This window comes from Lipotes vexillifer, unplaced genomic scaffold (assembly GCF_000442215.2).
Source record: "Lipotes vexillifer unplaced genomic scaffold, Lipotes_vexillifer_v1.1 scaffold1775, whole genome shotgun sequence".
NCBI lineage: Eukaryota > Metazoa > Chordata > Mammalia > Artiodactyla > Lipotidae > Lipotes > Lipotes vexillifer.
Window position 1 is genome coordinate 269445 of NW_006780221.1, and position 16601 is coordinate 286045.

The 16601-nt window shown below is 49.7% G+C and overlaps 1 protein-coding gene across 1 annotated transcript in view; it reads right to left on the minus strand.

The window, feature by feature from the left end:
* The window catches only part of ELK3 (ETS transcription factor ELK3), a 68199-nt gene that overhangs the window by 11702 nt on the left and 39896 nt on the right, over nucleotides 1-16601 (minus strand). Inside the window, exon 3 of the mRNA XM_007453343.1 lies at nucleotides 4534-5316. Within this exon, the coding sequence (XP_007453405.1) occupies nucleotides 4534-5316 (783 nt within the window). The remainder of the gene's footprint in view (nucleotides 1-4533; nucleotides 5317-16601) is intronic.

Here is a 16601-nt window from a genome sequence, read left to right on the forward strand (position 1 = left end):
AAAGAGGACAAAGAGGAGAATTCCCTATTGGTCCAGGGGAGCTACAGTAAGAGTTAGGGGGGAAAACAGAATAAGGGTAGAACTGGGGAGAAGTCGGCAGATCCACAAAGGAGCTACAGAAAAGACGGGCCCCAGGGTGGAAAGAGGGAGAGCGACGATCACACTTTGTTCATCTTAGGCAATCCAGAGCTGGGGGAAGCAAGAACTTTCAGCTGGAGGGTCAAGTCACCCAAAATCTACCAATGACATCCTCCACTGAACACAGCCCCTAAAAGGACATCCTTCTGCTGTAGGGCCAGTACGGAGAAAGCTGCAGGCTGAGCTAGGGCAGTGTTACGGAGTGGGATGAAGGGAAAAAAACCAAACTTACTTCCTTTTGTGATCATGGCGAAAGAGACAATAAGATGGAAACCACTCCGGAGCTGAGCCAGGAGGCAGTCTACCCAACGGCCCCTCACCACGCGCGCATCCATTTTACTCCCAATTCCCACCTTACGATCTGGGCTCAAGGTTGTCACATCCATCAGTAAATGCAGGAAGGAGGTTTTAGCATTTCAGTCCTCAACAAGCTGTCTCTACTCAGTTAGTGTTAACCCAAAGCCGCTACTAATAAAACAGCCCGGGGCATGCATGCGCAGACTCTGATGTGAGTTCACGCCCTGGTGCCCGCACGTATCTGAGTTCAACATCTTAGACATCACGTGTGGGATGAACAGAGGTCTTGGCATAAATGGAGGGACGTGCAATGAGCCAACCTCCGACTCTGAACTAACTTTACATGGGTAAGACAGGAGGAGGGAGAGACCTAACAGAAGAGGCAAATGGAAGGAAGAGGGAGAGGTGACACCCAGATGCAGAAGATTACAGAGAATCAGAAGTTCCAGCTGGCACCATCTGGGCTTCCATGGTGCCTGGCTGGAAACCAGGAGGGTTTCACATCCTGGCTCCTCCCCCCACCCCCATCTCAATTTCTGTAGCTCATGCCATCAGAGATAACATTCTTGTTTTTCTAGCAACAGCCCAATATGACCTCGGTGGCTAAGCTCCAACTACCTCACTCCTTGGTGCCAGCTGGCTTTTGTATTTTCATTTTCTCAGTTTCTCACAGTCCACGCTGGGGCTGCCTCGTGGTGATCATCGTGTCTGTCTACATTTGTAATCGTTTCTCAAAGACTCATGAGACTAATCTCAACTGCATTTTGTATGGGTGCCAGCAGATGCGCCACCAGTATTCTTGGTGGGAGTGGCGGTTATGATGTTGGGGGAGTGGCAGAATGCCGATGCTTTTTCATGCCCGTCATGCTGTAGCTTGAAATTTCAAATCTGAATTTGGGCCTACACGAGGTATGTGGTTTAATAAGGTCCTTCCTTGGAGGGCCTTGTAACCACATGACCCTAAGCAGGCCGAGACATGCTTAATCCTACCCTTCCTCCTGCCATGCTTCTAGCTGAAACTAACTGGGAATTATTCTTGGAATAAATGAATCAATAAAATATAAATCATTCTTGGAATAAATACAAGTTCTTGGGAACTTCATTTTCAGGGTATCAAATTATTACAGCACACTTTTATCTCTCTTAAAGCTAGCCACGAAGAAAGTCGATAGGCGGTCCCCACAGGTAACCAAATGTTTCTGCGTACACACTGCACACCCCACAGAAAGTACAGTTTCTGTGAGAGAAAGTGCTAAGGGAGGAGAGAAGCCAGTGAGCCACGGAGTGAGGCGCCACTGCTGCCTGTGAGAGAAACACCCCACGCTCCCTTGGGTAGAGAGGAACCCCCCAGAGTTGACCTGGGGGCCAACAGGAGTCCTTGGCTCCCGTGCCTGGGGGCGATTTCAGGGAGATGGGCTCACCCCTCAGTTTGAGGCCCAGTGGACTTCAGGAGAACTGCTGAGGGAGCCGATGCTGTTTGTGCACTGGAAGGAGAACCAGGGGCTGGTGGGTTAGTTTCTGGGGCACCTGAAACAGCTCCTGTTCTCTGAGAATCCAAATCCTACACTGACTCGAGCCTTCCCCGAAATCCTAAAAGACTCAAGGCTTGTCAAGTCGAGATGAAACCACTTGACTCTCCTGTCTGCTCTCAGAGAACCCACCTGGGGGAACACCCCACCCCTGAGTCCTGCCCTTCCTCTGCTCTCTCTGGTTTCTCCCTCCTGGCCTCTCCTCTCCCTCCCTGTCAGCCACAGGCGCTCCAGGTGCAGAGCTGAGCCCGCTGGAAGGTGAAGGGATCTCAAGTCCTGAGACTCCGCCATCTCCCAAGGGTAGCCGTTGACTCCTTTAGCTCTGAATGGCTTCAGACACTACCTAGCCCCCAACGCCACCCCCTCACACCTGATCCAAAGCCCCTCCCTCGGCCCAGGCTGCCACTTCCCCTCTCCTGTCCTAGTCCAGACCCTGCCCTGTGCCTCTCTCCCCTCGGGAAGCGCCCTCGCACACCTCCCTAAGGCACAGGTCCTCTGTTAAACATCTGGCTTTCCCGTGATTCCCCCTCCCTGCTGGCAGGCCATTCTAGTAGATGAGCTCCCACTCCTGAGCTTTGCATCCATCCCTCCACATCCACCCTCTGTCCCTAACTCGTGTCACTGTCCGCCTCCCCCCTCGGCCCAGCCACACATCCTCAGTCCCGCTGCCCGGAGCCTCCCTAAATTCACCATGTCCAGGCCCATAACCACAGGGCTAGCCCGAGCCGCTTTCCTCCGACGTAACTACAGGGCTGGCACGTGTTCAGAGACGGTGATACACAGAGAAAGCAGGGACCGAAATCAGAGTTGGCCTGGGCCTGGCTCTAGGCCTCTCTACACCTCACAGCTGGAAACACAGAGGAGGCCGGGGAGGGGATCCTCAGATTGCACCCCCTGGCCCGCTTCCCTAGTTACTTCTCTGAGCGACATCGGAAGCCTCTGTGCCTGAGCCATTTACTCAGCGGTCCTTAGTCACTGGACAGTTTTGCTTGGTCAGGAAATGCCCCACTTAAGAGCACACACGCTCATTCTGCCTGTAACAGAGCCCTTAGCCCTCCCCTCCGCGGCAGCCTGCCGTCACCACCAGCTCACAAGCTGAGCCGACACGAAATCCCTGGGCCACAATCTTCTGGGAGAAGCCATGGAGAGGAAAATGCCCAAGAGCTGCTTTCAGCTCTCTGCAGACTCCACGGACATCTCATGATCAGGGACAAGTGGGCATTTTCCCAGTGCACGTGCCGAGAGCATTTTACTTAAAGAGCATGGCTTCTGGAGCGGGCTAACCGGGTTCAAGTTCACCTCTGTGGCCTATTAGCTGTGTGACCTTGGATGAGTTACTTTACCTCCGTGCCTCATTTACCTCTGTTGGAAAAATGGGACAATAATAGTATCTCCTTCACTTCACGGGCCTGTGATGAAAAATAACAGATGGTGCATGGACGGTGTTTAGAACGGTACCTGGCACACATGAGCAGCTCAGTTATGCTGCCACTAATGATGGTGACAGCAAGGACACCTACAGCGATGGGTACAGAGGCAGGGGACAGAAAGCTCCTACCCATCTCAAGCACAACCCCACCCTGGTGCCACAAAGTCACATGATACTAAAACCTGCCGGTTGTAGCCAGCTCTCTTCCCATGGCCATTATCCCCTTTAATCCTCACAACAATCCATTGCACAGATGTGGAAACTGGCTCAGAGAGCAAGTCCCCGCAGTCACGTTTCTACCCAGCAGTGCAGCCAGGGACTGAATCCAGGTCTGTGACCCCAAAGCCAATGCACTTAACCTCTGCCACTGAAACGCATCCAGTTTTCCAGAGGAAGCAGAAGTAGGTTTACCAGTACCTGCTCTGCCTTTGCTCTGCAGCTGCCAGCTGGACAAGGGTGAGCATCTGAATACCGTATTTAGAGGAAAAGGCCACCTTCATGCTGGAGTTAGTAGCACCGAAGACTTTTCTTGCTCCACGAGTTTGCTTTCCTCTCCCCTATGCTGTGGACCTGGGCTTTCTCAGACTAGCACTGTTTTTTTACTGAAGCTTCTCTTTCTCACCATTTGATGTGGCCCCTGCATTTCTTATTAGAGACTACAGGACAACCCAGCTCCCCACTGACGACTGCAATGGCCGTACTGGTTAGCATCTATTTTCTTATTAACAGAAAACAAATGGCTACTTATCAAGGGCCCCCCAGAGAGGATTCTCCCATAACATTTTCATAAAGCCCAAGCGCCGTCTGAAACGTCACTGGCCTGCTCAGCTTTCCCTAGGAAATCACTGTTTGGATCTGCTTTGACGGCCAGTGTGTGTATTCCATCTAACGATCGCTTTAGGCCCCTAAAAGCTAGAAACCAATCAAGCATCCCACTGTAGCCAACACCCCAAGCCTTTCCTCTTGTGTATGCTCCCACCTGGGCATGGAAAAGTAATTTCCCTGCACGATGACACGGTGACTTTGCCACAGGGACCCTCGGATTATTCTTTGAGGGGCAGAAGGAAGTTGCTTCTCTTTCCTCCCTTCCGCTAAGCCACTGAGTCTGGGGGCGGCCAGGATGACGGAGGCGGCTCTTACCTGGGCGGTGAAGAAGGCTGGGGTGAGGGATCCCGAGGGAAGGGCCGGGCTGTTGAGGGCGATGGAGCCGATATCGGTGCCGGAGAGCACCAGCGGGGGCGCGGAGATTTCCAAGCCTTTGGGTTTTTTGGCCTTTGGGGGAAGAGATGGAGACCTGGTCTTGGAGCCCGATGACAGGTTCAAGGGCTCTAGGGAATCCGAGTCATGGCAGGCGGCCTCCAGGAAGAGGCTTCTGTGTTCGGAGGGGAGGGGCGAGTTCGGGGACAGGGACGGGGACCGAGAGGAGGAGGGTGAGGCAGACGAGATGCTGGCGGCGGCGTTTGGCAACATTAACGAGGAGATCTTGGCGGAGACGGACGAGGCCAGGAAGGCCTCCGATGTGGAGGGCAGGGACACCACGGGCCTGCTGATGTGCTTGTCGGTTTTGTTGGTCACAAACCTGATGACAGTCCTGACTTCTTCCACGGGAGGGCTGTCTTCTGGCGGCTCCTCCAGTTTCTCCGTCTTGATGGCCTTGAGGGACTCGGGTGGGTTCTGCAGGGAGTTGACGGTGAAGGACGAGTACAGGCCCGAGTGGATGTACTCGTTGCGGCTGGCGCTCTTGAGGGCGGACAGGCCGTGTCTGTGGGCCTCGCGGCTCTCGGGGGGCGCCTTGCACTCGCTGTCCTGCAGCAAAAGGCTCTCCCGGCTGATCTCCACCGCGTGAGGGTCCATTTTCAGTATCTCCGGGAAAGAGACGAATTTATACACAAACTTCTGCCCGATCACCTTCTTGATGATGTTCTGTGAAGACAAAAGCAGATGTGGAAAAGATGAGTGCATCAGAGAAACTGGTAAGAGGCTCATTCTTGTGGGGGACCTTGCTGGCAGAAGCACTGAAACAGTCCTGATGGCACATCTCAGGTAAGGTGTAATGGAAAGAGGACTAAAGCTGAGGGCAGAAGAATCTGATTTGCATTCCAGTTCTGCTAATTACAAATGGTGTGATCTTCGGCAAATTGGTGGTCATTTTTAGTTTCCTCATCTGTGAAGTGAGGATTATTATACCTAAGAACATAGTAACAGTTTGTCAATTATTAAGCACTTACTCTGTCGCTGGTATTGTTTATGCATTAGCTCATATAATCTGTACAGCGATCCTAAAAGAAAGGGATGATTCAACTCCCATTTTAGACCTTAGGAAAATAAGCTTAGAGCGTTTAAATAACCCACAGAGCCACATGGTAGGTAAGTGGTAGAGGCAGCATTTCCTTTACCATAATATAGTATTGTCTTACCTACCTCTGGGACTTGTGAGAATTCAATGAAATAATAATGGGAAAGCACTCTGTAAGCTGGAAAGCATTATAGAAATGTAAGTTATTATCACCAAAACACCACAGTGTTTTCTTAAATCATGCAGCCATTTTTTTCCTTTTTAATTCTCTGCCAAGAAAGCCACTGGAGGAAAAAACAAAGTGTCTACTTGGATGTTCACGACATTCATACAGTATTTTAAGTTGCTGGTATCTACTTCTGGCTCTTCAGTTTATGGCTCCCATCCTCAAACATTAGGATGTAAATGAAAACCAATAATCACTGCAAAAGTTTCCTCCCCCCATTGGGAGAATGGACTTCATTTTAAAGGCTGTACTGTTCTTGAGATTTATTAAATCCGAACATGAGCAAAGTCTATCAAATGTTTGCCGGGCCCGAGGTACTCAAGGCAGACAAAGATGGTCTCCCTCAAGCACAGAGAGGTAGCGGCGCCATCCTGTGGGAAGAGGGCTTCCTTACAAACTGTTCCTCTTAAAACCTGGGTATGGGAGCTTCCCTGGTGGCGCAGTGGTTGAGAGTCCGCCTGCCGATGCAGGGGACGCGGGTTCGTGCCCTGGTCTGGGAGGATCCCGCATGCCGCGGAGCGGCTGGGCCCGTGACTCATGGCCGCTGAGCCTGCACGTCCGGAGCCTGTGCTCCGCAATGGGAGAGGCCACAGCAGTGAGAGGCCTGTGTACCGCAAAAAAAAAAAAAAAAAAACCTGGGTATGAATGAGGGTAAAAAAAAAAAAATCATTTGGGGGAGAAGCGCTTGAAAAGTAGCTGCTGTTGAGCATCTATTCTGTCCTGGGTGTTATGCATAAGTGATCCCATTTGATCTCACATGAACCCACTTGTAGGCTGGAAGGTATCATCCTTATGACGTAAGCTCAGAGATGGGAAGTGATGTGCCCAAGAGCCACAAGATCTACTAATTCTAAAGCCTAAGGTTTTTCCCATTTCCACACAAAGTTGGAGGGAGAGAATCAAAGAGCCCCCTTAGTAGAGACGACATTTTAAAATTAGTTCATCTCAAATTTTTAAAAATTGAGATACAATTGACATATAACATTAGTTTCAGGTGTACAGCATAATGACTGACATTTGTGTATACTGCAAAATGACCACCACGATAAGTCTGGTTCACATCCATCAACACACACACACAAATATTTTTTTCCCTTGTTATGAGAACTTTTAAGATCTACCCTCTTAGCAACTTTCAAATATATGAGAGGAAATTGAATTAACTTTTGATGTTCGTCTTGTGATCATTTTGGTGTATAAATATATTATGCTTTTGCCTCCCCTCTTGTTACATTACAGCCTCTGCTAACTTGCCTTTGTCCTCCTTAAATGCATCCTCAAATCCCAGAAGTGAATTTATCCAGCAGTCAGGAGGGATGGGCATAATTACCAAGCCACTGAGATTTTCAAGGAAGAATTCTTCAGGGCAGGCATCTAAGGGAGGGACACACAAGGTCCCCAGGCAGCACCAGAAAACCCAATAACGCAAATCCTGGCGAAACCTTGCTCAGCACCAGCACACAGGAGGTTCAAACCTGAGTACGTGAGATTCAAAGCTGAACAGTTCCAGTGCATGGCATCCTGGCCTGCAATTTAACCCACCAAATCCCATTTACTCCATCTGACCTCATTTCCACACTCGACACTAGCAAAACTGAAAACCACTTAGAGAAACTTCAGAGAGATCTAGTAAACTTAAGAGTTCCACCTGGGCCTAACTGGCATCATCTCTGCATGTGACACACGAGGCCTGGGTAGACAACGCGCCTGGGAGAAATCAGATCCCAAAAGGAAAGGGTTAAATAAGGGTGTTATTGGTGCCACCTGACCCATAAAAAGAAAGCATGCTTGCCTGGTGTGTCCCTCTGCTAAAATTCTAAGGTATTTTTGTTTTCCACTCATAATATTCTTCTCCCTGGAGGAAAACTTCACTTTATTCTCAGCCAGTTTGAACACTCATCTAAACTGAGTGAATCATTAAAGCCTAAATAATTACACAGAAGAAAAGAGAAAACTGTATGGGCTGAATCCTTTCTTCTGCCAGGTCTTGGAAATTTTTTTAACAGAACCAACCTTTAATTTTATTATGGGTATTCAGAACATAATGTCTGAGCAGAGATTACGTTCACAAGCAAACCAAGAAGTCATTTGGGACTGTGATAAAAATGATAAAAGTGGTTGGAAATTGAAAGGCAATCTCAAATAGAGAGCTGGGCCTCAATGTGTTAAAAAGAACATAAGGAACAACCCACACGACTATCAACTGAGAAATAAACAAAATAGGGGACAGTCATACGATAGAATGTCATCCAGCCATAGAAGGGAATGAAGGCACTGGCACAGCTACAACAGGGACACACCTTGAATGTGTTCTGCTAAGTGAAAGAAACCAGACACAAAAGGCCACATATTGTGTGATGGACTCTATTTATATAAAATATCCAGAAGAGACAAATCTATAGAGACAGAAAGTAGATGAGTCGTCTCCTAGGGGATGACTAGGTGGGATGGGGGAATTGAGGGGTGACAGCTGAAAGGTAAGACATTTGGGGGGGTGGTAGTGAAAATGCTCTAAAATTGATTGTGATGATGGATGTACAACTCTATAAAGACACTCAAAGCCACTGACTTGTATGCCTTAAATGGGTGAATTAGCTGGTATGTGAATTATACTTCAGTAAAGATTTATTTAGACAGAGAACGTGAGGAATCCTTTTTCTCAGCTTTACTGAGATATAACTGACATATAACATTGTGTAAGTTTAAGGTGTACAGTGTGATCTGATGCACGTATAGATCACAAAATAATTTATTTACCACGATAAGGTTAGTTACCACAACCTTCACCCACATAATTACTATTTTGTTGTTGCTGTTGTGAGAAGATTTAAGGTCTACTCTCTCTGCAACTTTCATGTATATATTACAGTATTATTAACTCTAGCCACCACGCTGTACGTTAGAGCCCCCAGATTTACTCATCTCACTGCTAGAAATTGGTACCCTATGACCAACATCTCCCTGGTTCCCCACCTCAGCCCCTGGTAACCATCAATCTACTCTGTGAGTTTCTGTGAGTTCAGCTTTTGTGGATTCCACATGAGTGAGATCATACAGTATTTGTCTTTGACTGACTTATTTCACTTAGCATAATGCCCTCAAGGTCCATCCAGAACATAAGGAATTTTAAGAATTTTGGCATGCTTAAAGGGAAGATGGTGGGAACTTTTGATGGCTGGATGGCAACTGCCATAACATGCTAACCCCCACTCTGAACAGAAAACAGAAGACACTGCACAGGGCCATGAACTCCGCTGAAGCAGTAAGAGCCCTTCAGCAGCTGCTGCTGCCTTCCTGAGGAGAGCTGCTTGGACACCAAGATAGTTTTTTTTAGGGAAAGGCTACACGGTGACAGGGATAGAGACAACTGAAGGAGCTGACGACCGAAGGAGAAACAAACAGCTTTTGGAAAGAACCAGGGAGGGTCTTGCTTCTCTAAAAACCAACAGGAAAGATGGATTAGATGTGGCTACCTGGACAATTTGAAACCTCTGCAAAGATGGAAGGCTGGGAAGGGCTGGGAGGAGGGGGGAGGGGGGGGGTGCAGGAAAGAGGTCAGAGTGTACAGGCCAGCTGTTTGGGAGCCCAACTCCACACCAGAGATATCTGCTCACATGAGGGGAGCCAGTGAGGAAAAGCCCCCCACCAGGATGCCCAAGGCCAGAGACGTAGGTGGGTAGGTGGGCTCAGAGGAGGTGTGTGCCTGGCAGCTGAACTGACAGCCCCTTCGTATCCGACTTCCAGGGCAGACCCCAGGAGAGTACTGGGGGCATGTGTGTTTGAAGATCTCTCTGTAGCCTCCAAAGGGAGGTTTCCTTGCAAGAGTTTGGCCTATGAGGGGCTTGCTGAGAAAACGCACAGTACGGGGGAATAACATCAGGTAGTATTTGCTGACTATTATCTATCAGGCTGTGTACTAAGAACTTGACCACCTTGAGTCATTTAATCCTCTGAAAGATTGGAACTGTTATTACCCCCATTTTAGAGATGGGCAAACTGAGGCTCAGAGAGTATAGATCACCCCCAATCACAAGTGTGTACTTGGGCAGTCTGACTCCAGAGCACTTGGCCACAACGGAAGGTGACACAAGACTCGGGCTGACAACAGCCCAGGACACGAGAGCACTTGGGGATGGGCTCTTGTTATGAAAAGTGACAAGGATATTTAGAATAAGCCTGGTTTTTCCACCCCTTCCTCCCAGACTCACACATATTTGTTGTTTACGGTTGCCTGGTAACCTGACAAACGCTGTCTGTGTCCAGTTGGGCCGAGTTGACTCTCAAGCACAGTTTCAGGGCAACAGTTGCACACATCTTCCCTCCACATGTGGAGGACCAGCCTCTGTTCATAATTTCCCATCAAATGTGTATTCACAACCAAGGTGGACTTCTGACCCGGCATTCCGTGTGAGGTTACAGGCGGCAAGGACGCGACCAACTTCAGCGACGGGGGAAAGCAACATCCACCCAATGCACCCCAAGCCGCAGTTCCGGCAGAAGTGGAAGCTCGGGTCCCCAAACCACTCCCTCCATTACCACTGCCCAGTGGGTGTTTTAAGACTGCTGGAGCCCACAGGGCAAGCAGTCCATCTGGTGCAGGACTGTGGCTGCCTTGTGCAAAGGAACCCTTTCTGACGCACCAGCTACCTCTGGTCCCATGAGAGTCTCCCTAGGTTATTTCACCCTAACAAGACAGACAGTGCCGAGAGAGTGGGTCCTGCTTCCACTTCCCTCAGTGTCGCCTGCTGCCCTGACGGGTTCCAGGCTTACTTACAAAAATAGGTGTGTCCATGGGTGTGTTTAAATATGTATACATTACACTCAACTCTGCCTTCTCCTCCCACTGAAGGAGCTTGTGTAAATAATCCCATACAGTGGAGAACTCAGACATATGTCTAGTAAGTATTATGGTTTAAAAAAAATTACACACAGTGCACGGTAATGAAGAGATGCTTGTGGAACTGAATTTACCATCTTAATTGTGATGTTATGAAGGATACTATTAAGTTCGCTACATGTTTATTGAATGAATGACTCTCACTGTGGAGAGAACCGACTGAGGCAGGAAGCCAGAGGCTTCACCCCATGACAGACAATTTTCCACGGCTAATTCCCAGGCTGGTTAAATCTCCATGTGATGCATCCAATACGTATACGTTCGCATCTGCTTTTTTGCTGGCATTTTTAAGTGGAAAACTCCCAGACAGACACTGGGGGCTAATGCAAACCTCCACAACCTCACACCTTCTGTGAGAGCTTAATAAACTGTAATTCCACGTAACCGGCAAATATCTGTTGCCTCTGTCGGCTCTGGCCTGCCACCCCAATTTTTTTTTTTTTTTTTTTTTTTTTTTTTTTTGTGGCCATGCCATGGCATGTGGGATCTTAGTTCTCCAACCAGGAATCGAACCCATGCCCCCTGCAATGGAAGCGCAGAGTCTTAACCACTGGACCGCCAGGGAAGTCTCCCAGATGTTTTTAATAAAGCTCTTCACTAAAACTGTGACATTTCCTCAAAATTCTAAACTGTATGTTCTTGGACACCCCTTTTTTTAACCAACTGTCTTGGACTGTGATTCTAATCTTTCCCTCTCATATGCCCCAAAAATCTCCCGGACCGGGTCACGAACCCGTGTCCCCTGCATCGGCAGGCGGACTCTCAACCACTGCGCCACCAGGGAAGCCCGCACCCCAATTCTGATGTAAGGTCACGCTTGGGGCTTTCCTGTGCTCGGACTTCTTTCCCCAGCTCTCATTCCTTCCCGGTGCTGCCCTTCCCTCGGGGGCTGTTCCTGACCCCAGGAGGAGCCGGACCAGCTGTGGGTTCCCCATCAGTAGGGCTGCAGCTCCCTTCATCCTCCACCATTTCAGGGCTCCCAGAAACTGCAGGACCCCTGCCCCCACCACCCCCGATTTCACAACTTTCCTATCTTGTTCTCAAAACTGAGAGATGTCTGCGGCTCAAGACAGACAGCCCATCCTTTTCTGAACCCAATACTGGCAGCAGGGCTGGGTACAGAGGACAGAGTGGTGGATCTTTCCATAAATTCCCACTTAACCTGGCCATCAGGGCTGCCACTGGGATGACAAGGAGCGGTTCCAGAGTCACGGCCTGAGGTCAAATGCCACCCCTGTCTCTTATCAGTCGTCTCCTCATCTATAAAATGAGGGGACCGACCTCCCACCCACCCTGCAGGATTGACTGTGTAATCCACATAACGCTTAGCAGAATGCCTGAGACAGCCACACATGATAAGCCCACAGTATATATCAGCTCTTAGCATTATTATTTTTACACTCCCATTGAAGCAAAACTGAAACAAAACGTAAAAACCACCCTCTATCAGCTCTAATGACAACTGAAGAGTCCAAATTAAGCCTCTTAGAAGGCTGTACTTATTCCCAGGGGTCTGGGTGACCAGTTGGGTCGTCCGGCAGACAGAAACACACCTGGTTTACATATCTCGACCAAGGAGGGGAAACATGATGTCCTATTTAGTTGGGTTAAGGCAAGAAGTAGACGCGAGGCTTCAGTCCATCATGTCTCGTGTGGCCAGCACTTGGCATCCACTGTGAAGAAAACCTCACACACGCCAATTGATTCAGGACTGGGGGGAAGAGAGGCCCTCCCGCAGAGAGCAGCAGACGCGAGCAACTGGGGAATCCAAGCGTCCCACTCAGAATACCCCAGCAGCTTCGGCCGAGATGCCGCACGTCCAGCCTGACAACTGGTGCAAACACTAACCAGACACCCCAGCCAATCTCGCTGTTCTCTGATGCCTCTCAGAACAGGAAACGCACTGCCCAGGCTGGAGGGAGCAGCCCAGATCCATGGCGTCTGCTGTGGCTGTGGCCCTCGGGGAGGGTGATGCAGGCAGCTGGCCCTGAGCGCCTGTCACCGAGATCCTGGGGCGGGGAGGTGGGAAGGATTTACTTGGGGGACCTTTGTCTGGCCTGGGTAGATAGCCTACATGAAAGGAATCCGTGGCCAGAAAGGGCAAAAGAAAGAAGCAAGCATTTGCGAGGGTCTGTCACGTGGTGTACATGCACTCCCTCATGAGATGGGCACTGTGATCCCTTTTCTTTTTAATTTAATTTAATTTTATTTTTTGGCTGCGTTGGGTCTTTGTTGCTGTGTACAGGCGGGGGCTATACTCTTTGTTGCAGTGTGTGGGCTTCTCATTGTGGTGGCTTCTTTCTGTTGCGGAGCACAGGCTCTAGGCACACGGGCTGCAGTAGTTGTGGCATGCAGGCTTAGTAGTTGTGGCTCGTGGGCTCTAGAGCGCAGGCTCAGTAGTTGTGGCGCACGGGCTTAGTTGCTCTGCGGCATGTGGGATCTTCCTGGCTCGAACCCATGTCCCCTGCATTGGCAGGCGGATCCTTAACCACTGCGCCACCAGGGAAGTCCCTATGATCCCATTTTTAAGATTAAAAAGTCGAGGCTCTTGGTTGGAAGTGAGGTTATACCCAATTTCCCACCCCACAGGGGTGGGTTCAATACTGGGTGAGCCTTTACGACAGAATTCCACAGAGGTCTTTTAGAGGACAATACATCATTAACATTTCCCCATGTCTTTAAATTAAACTTAGGGGAAAAAGCAGCATGCCTGGGATGCTTCCATTATTTTAATGAAATCATTTTACGTGTATCAAATAAAGGGAGAAAAATTAATCTTGAAAGGTGCATAATAAAATTTGACAGAGGTAGGATTACCACTGATTTGCAAATTTGTTTTTGCTTATCTGCATTTTCACATTAAAAAAATTACGTTTCATATGTTTTGCTTGTCAAATTAAGAGAAGGAAAGCAGGCTCCGAAAAGCTTAGGCACCCAAGATCACGTAGCCTGTAGCTGGAGGAGCTCAAGTTTGAACCCAATTCTATCCAGAGCCAAGACCAAAGCCTCTGTGTTCCACCACCACACCCTCTCCCAGAAAGCAGCTGAGTTGGCTGAGAGGCTGCTGCTTAAGCCAGGCTGCCAGGACCACGGGCTCTGCATTCCAGAGGAATCTCAGGGTAACTGCAGCGAGCCTGGGAAAACCAGTTCCACGCTCAGGAAGCTAGGGCACTTCTAGCTCCTCCTGAGGAAGGCCGGCCTTCCCGAGGCTGTTCTTTAACCCCACTAGAGCTGCCTCTGCCCACCTGCAGGGCAGAGGAGGTGCCTGCTTTGATGGGACACTCTACTTGAGGCACCGGGGACCCAGCGGTCCCACCACAGCAGGATAGACATCAGAAGCCCACCTCTAAGTGGGTGACACCCCAGGGTGACAGGAAAATAACGGGAAGCTGATGTCCAAATACAGGGCCTGGTTACGGCCCCCGCCGAACAGCAGAAGGGCTTGGAGGGAGCATGGAGAGTGATGGGCAACCCCTCCCAGTATCCACAGGCCTGAGCAGAGCTGCTCACACAAAGAGACAGGCCCAGGGCCTTGACGGGCCAGAGGAGAAGTGCGACCAGCACTGGGATGAACGGACCCGGGTTTGAATCCCAGCTTCATTACTTCCTATGACCTTGAGAAGGTACTGAACTTCTGCAGGCTTCGGTTTGCTCACCTCAATTCAATGAGTTGGAAACACATTTAATATGAAATGTTGATATTCTCAAAGCAACACTTTTACATGAATTTAGGAAAATGAATTTTAAACAATCTTCAAAACACGATAAAGGATGGTGGTATCTTTGAAAAACATACAAACGAAGTTAAGAAGGGACAGGAGATGTATTAGATAGTTGCTTTCCCAAAATTAGATATTTAGTTTATTCCTAAAAGGGAAATAAAAATATCTCATAGGGCAGTTTTTTCTAAAAGGCCAGTGTATATCAGTGCCTCACTCAGAGAAGTCCTCAAAACATGAGCTCTCACCCAGTGGAATTTCACCTAGCAAGCAATGATCTAATTGAATAGCATCCTCATTATATCACACTGTCTTCTCATTTTATTCTGCCCTCAAGGAATCAGAATTCCTTATATGGGTACTTTGGTTTACAGTTACAGAAGGCTTATGCAGCATCTCATGTAAGCCTCACAACACTTTGAAACCCATTTCACAGATAAGGGATCCGGGGCTCCAAGCTGGGTTCACAACCTAGTAAGTAGCAAAGCTGAGCCTCCGGGCCCCCGGCTTCTTAGCCAACACCCTGTGTTCAGCTCCTTGTTTTGGGTTCCCATCCAGACCATGATCTGACTCATTCTTTCCTGACACAGAACCTAACTGTCCTCTCTCCAAAGTCAGAACAAGGACTCACTGTAGGAGTCATGCTCCGAGTTCCTCCTCCATAACACACGCAAACATTCTTTCAACAAACACTGAAGATACGTTTGTATGGAAAGCTCCATGCTGGGCTCTGAGGAACAGCAAGAGAAGGGAATCCGGCCTCTGCCCTCATCCTCTAAGTGTCTGATGGCTGCTTTCATGGCAGTGGCAGACCCTGCCACCTGAACCCGAGGGGACGCAGAGGTTGGCTGGCTGTACTGGGCTCTGCTAGGAATCTGCCGTGGGCAGGCTCGCCTCCCAGCGGCGGCCCTAGAGCAGCTATGAAAGGGCTCCTGCACCCCACCCATGAGCCTGAGCTCCCTCCCCCGGGGCAGTCTTTCTCCTCGGTCCTGAGTTGAATGGCACTCCCTCCACCCAAAATCCACACCCACACTCAAATGAGACCTTATCTGGAAATAGGGTCTTTGCACATGTAATCAGCTAAGGATGTCAGGATGGAATCATCCTGGAGCTGGGGTGGGCACTAAATTAAATGACTGATATCCCTACAAGAAAAGGAAAAATCCAGAGAGACACACAGGACGAAGGCCATGGGAAGACTGGGGCAGAGATTGGCAGGTGCAGCTATAGGTCAAGGAACCAAGGATTTCCGGGAACCACCAGAAGCTGGAAAAGGCAACGAAGGGTGTTCCCCTAGAGCCTTCAGAGGGAGCACGGCCCTGCTGAAACCTCGACTTCAGCCTTCTGGCCTTCAGATCTTTTAGAGAATAAATGTCTATTGTTTTGCGCCACCAACGTGCGTGCTAATTTGTTACAGCAGCCCTAGGAAACTCCTTCCTCTTTCTCAACGTCTCTGTCCATGGGGGCAGGGAGGCCTGGTCTTTCCTTCCCAGAGCTCGGCCCGCCTTCACGCCGTCACACTGCTGAGGGCACTGGGTCCAGCGCAGCCTGGGCCGTCCTGGGTCTAAAGCTGAAGGCTGGAGTGCGCACGTTCGCACACACGCGCGATCACACCCAGCCCCACTTCCAACTTCTAAGAATAACATGCTGCCAATAAAGGGCTCCAACTCTGTCTCGGAATTGGCCGACTCCCGGGGGAGGTTTCCTTGTGGTTTGGGTTGAGATCTCTATTCTCTGGCACCGTAAAGCTGCAGGGCCAACCGTCCTTCCAAATTCTCTCCTGGCCTGGAGTGAAGGGCTCCTCTCCCTGCTGCCCAGGGGGCGCCTACCCCACCCGAGAGGCCCAGACTGCACGATGTTAAGGGCCTTTTCCCACCCCCTTTGGGCCCGCATTGCTGCTCACTGGATGGGGAGTCTTGTCTCCCCCTGGCTCCCTTTCAACACTCGAGGGTATTTTTATTAAAGGCCTCTGGAATGTTAATAAAATGTAAAACTGCTCCCCTACTTGCCCTGCGGGTGGGGCAGTTGCAGGGGAAGCAGTCGGGATGGGGCCAGATGGTGAAGGGACTT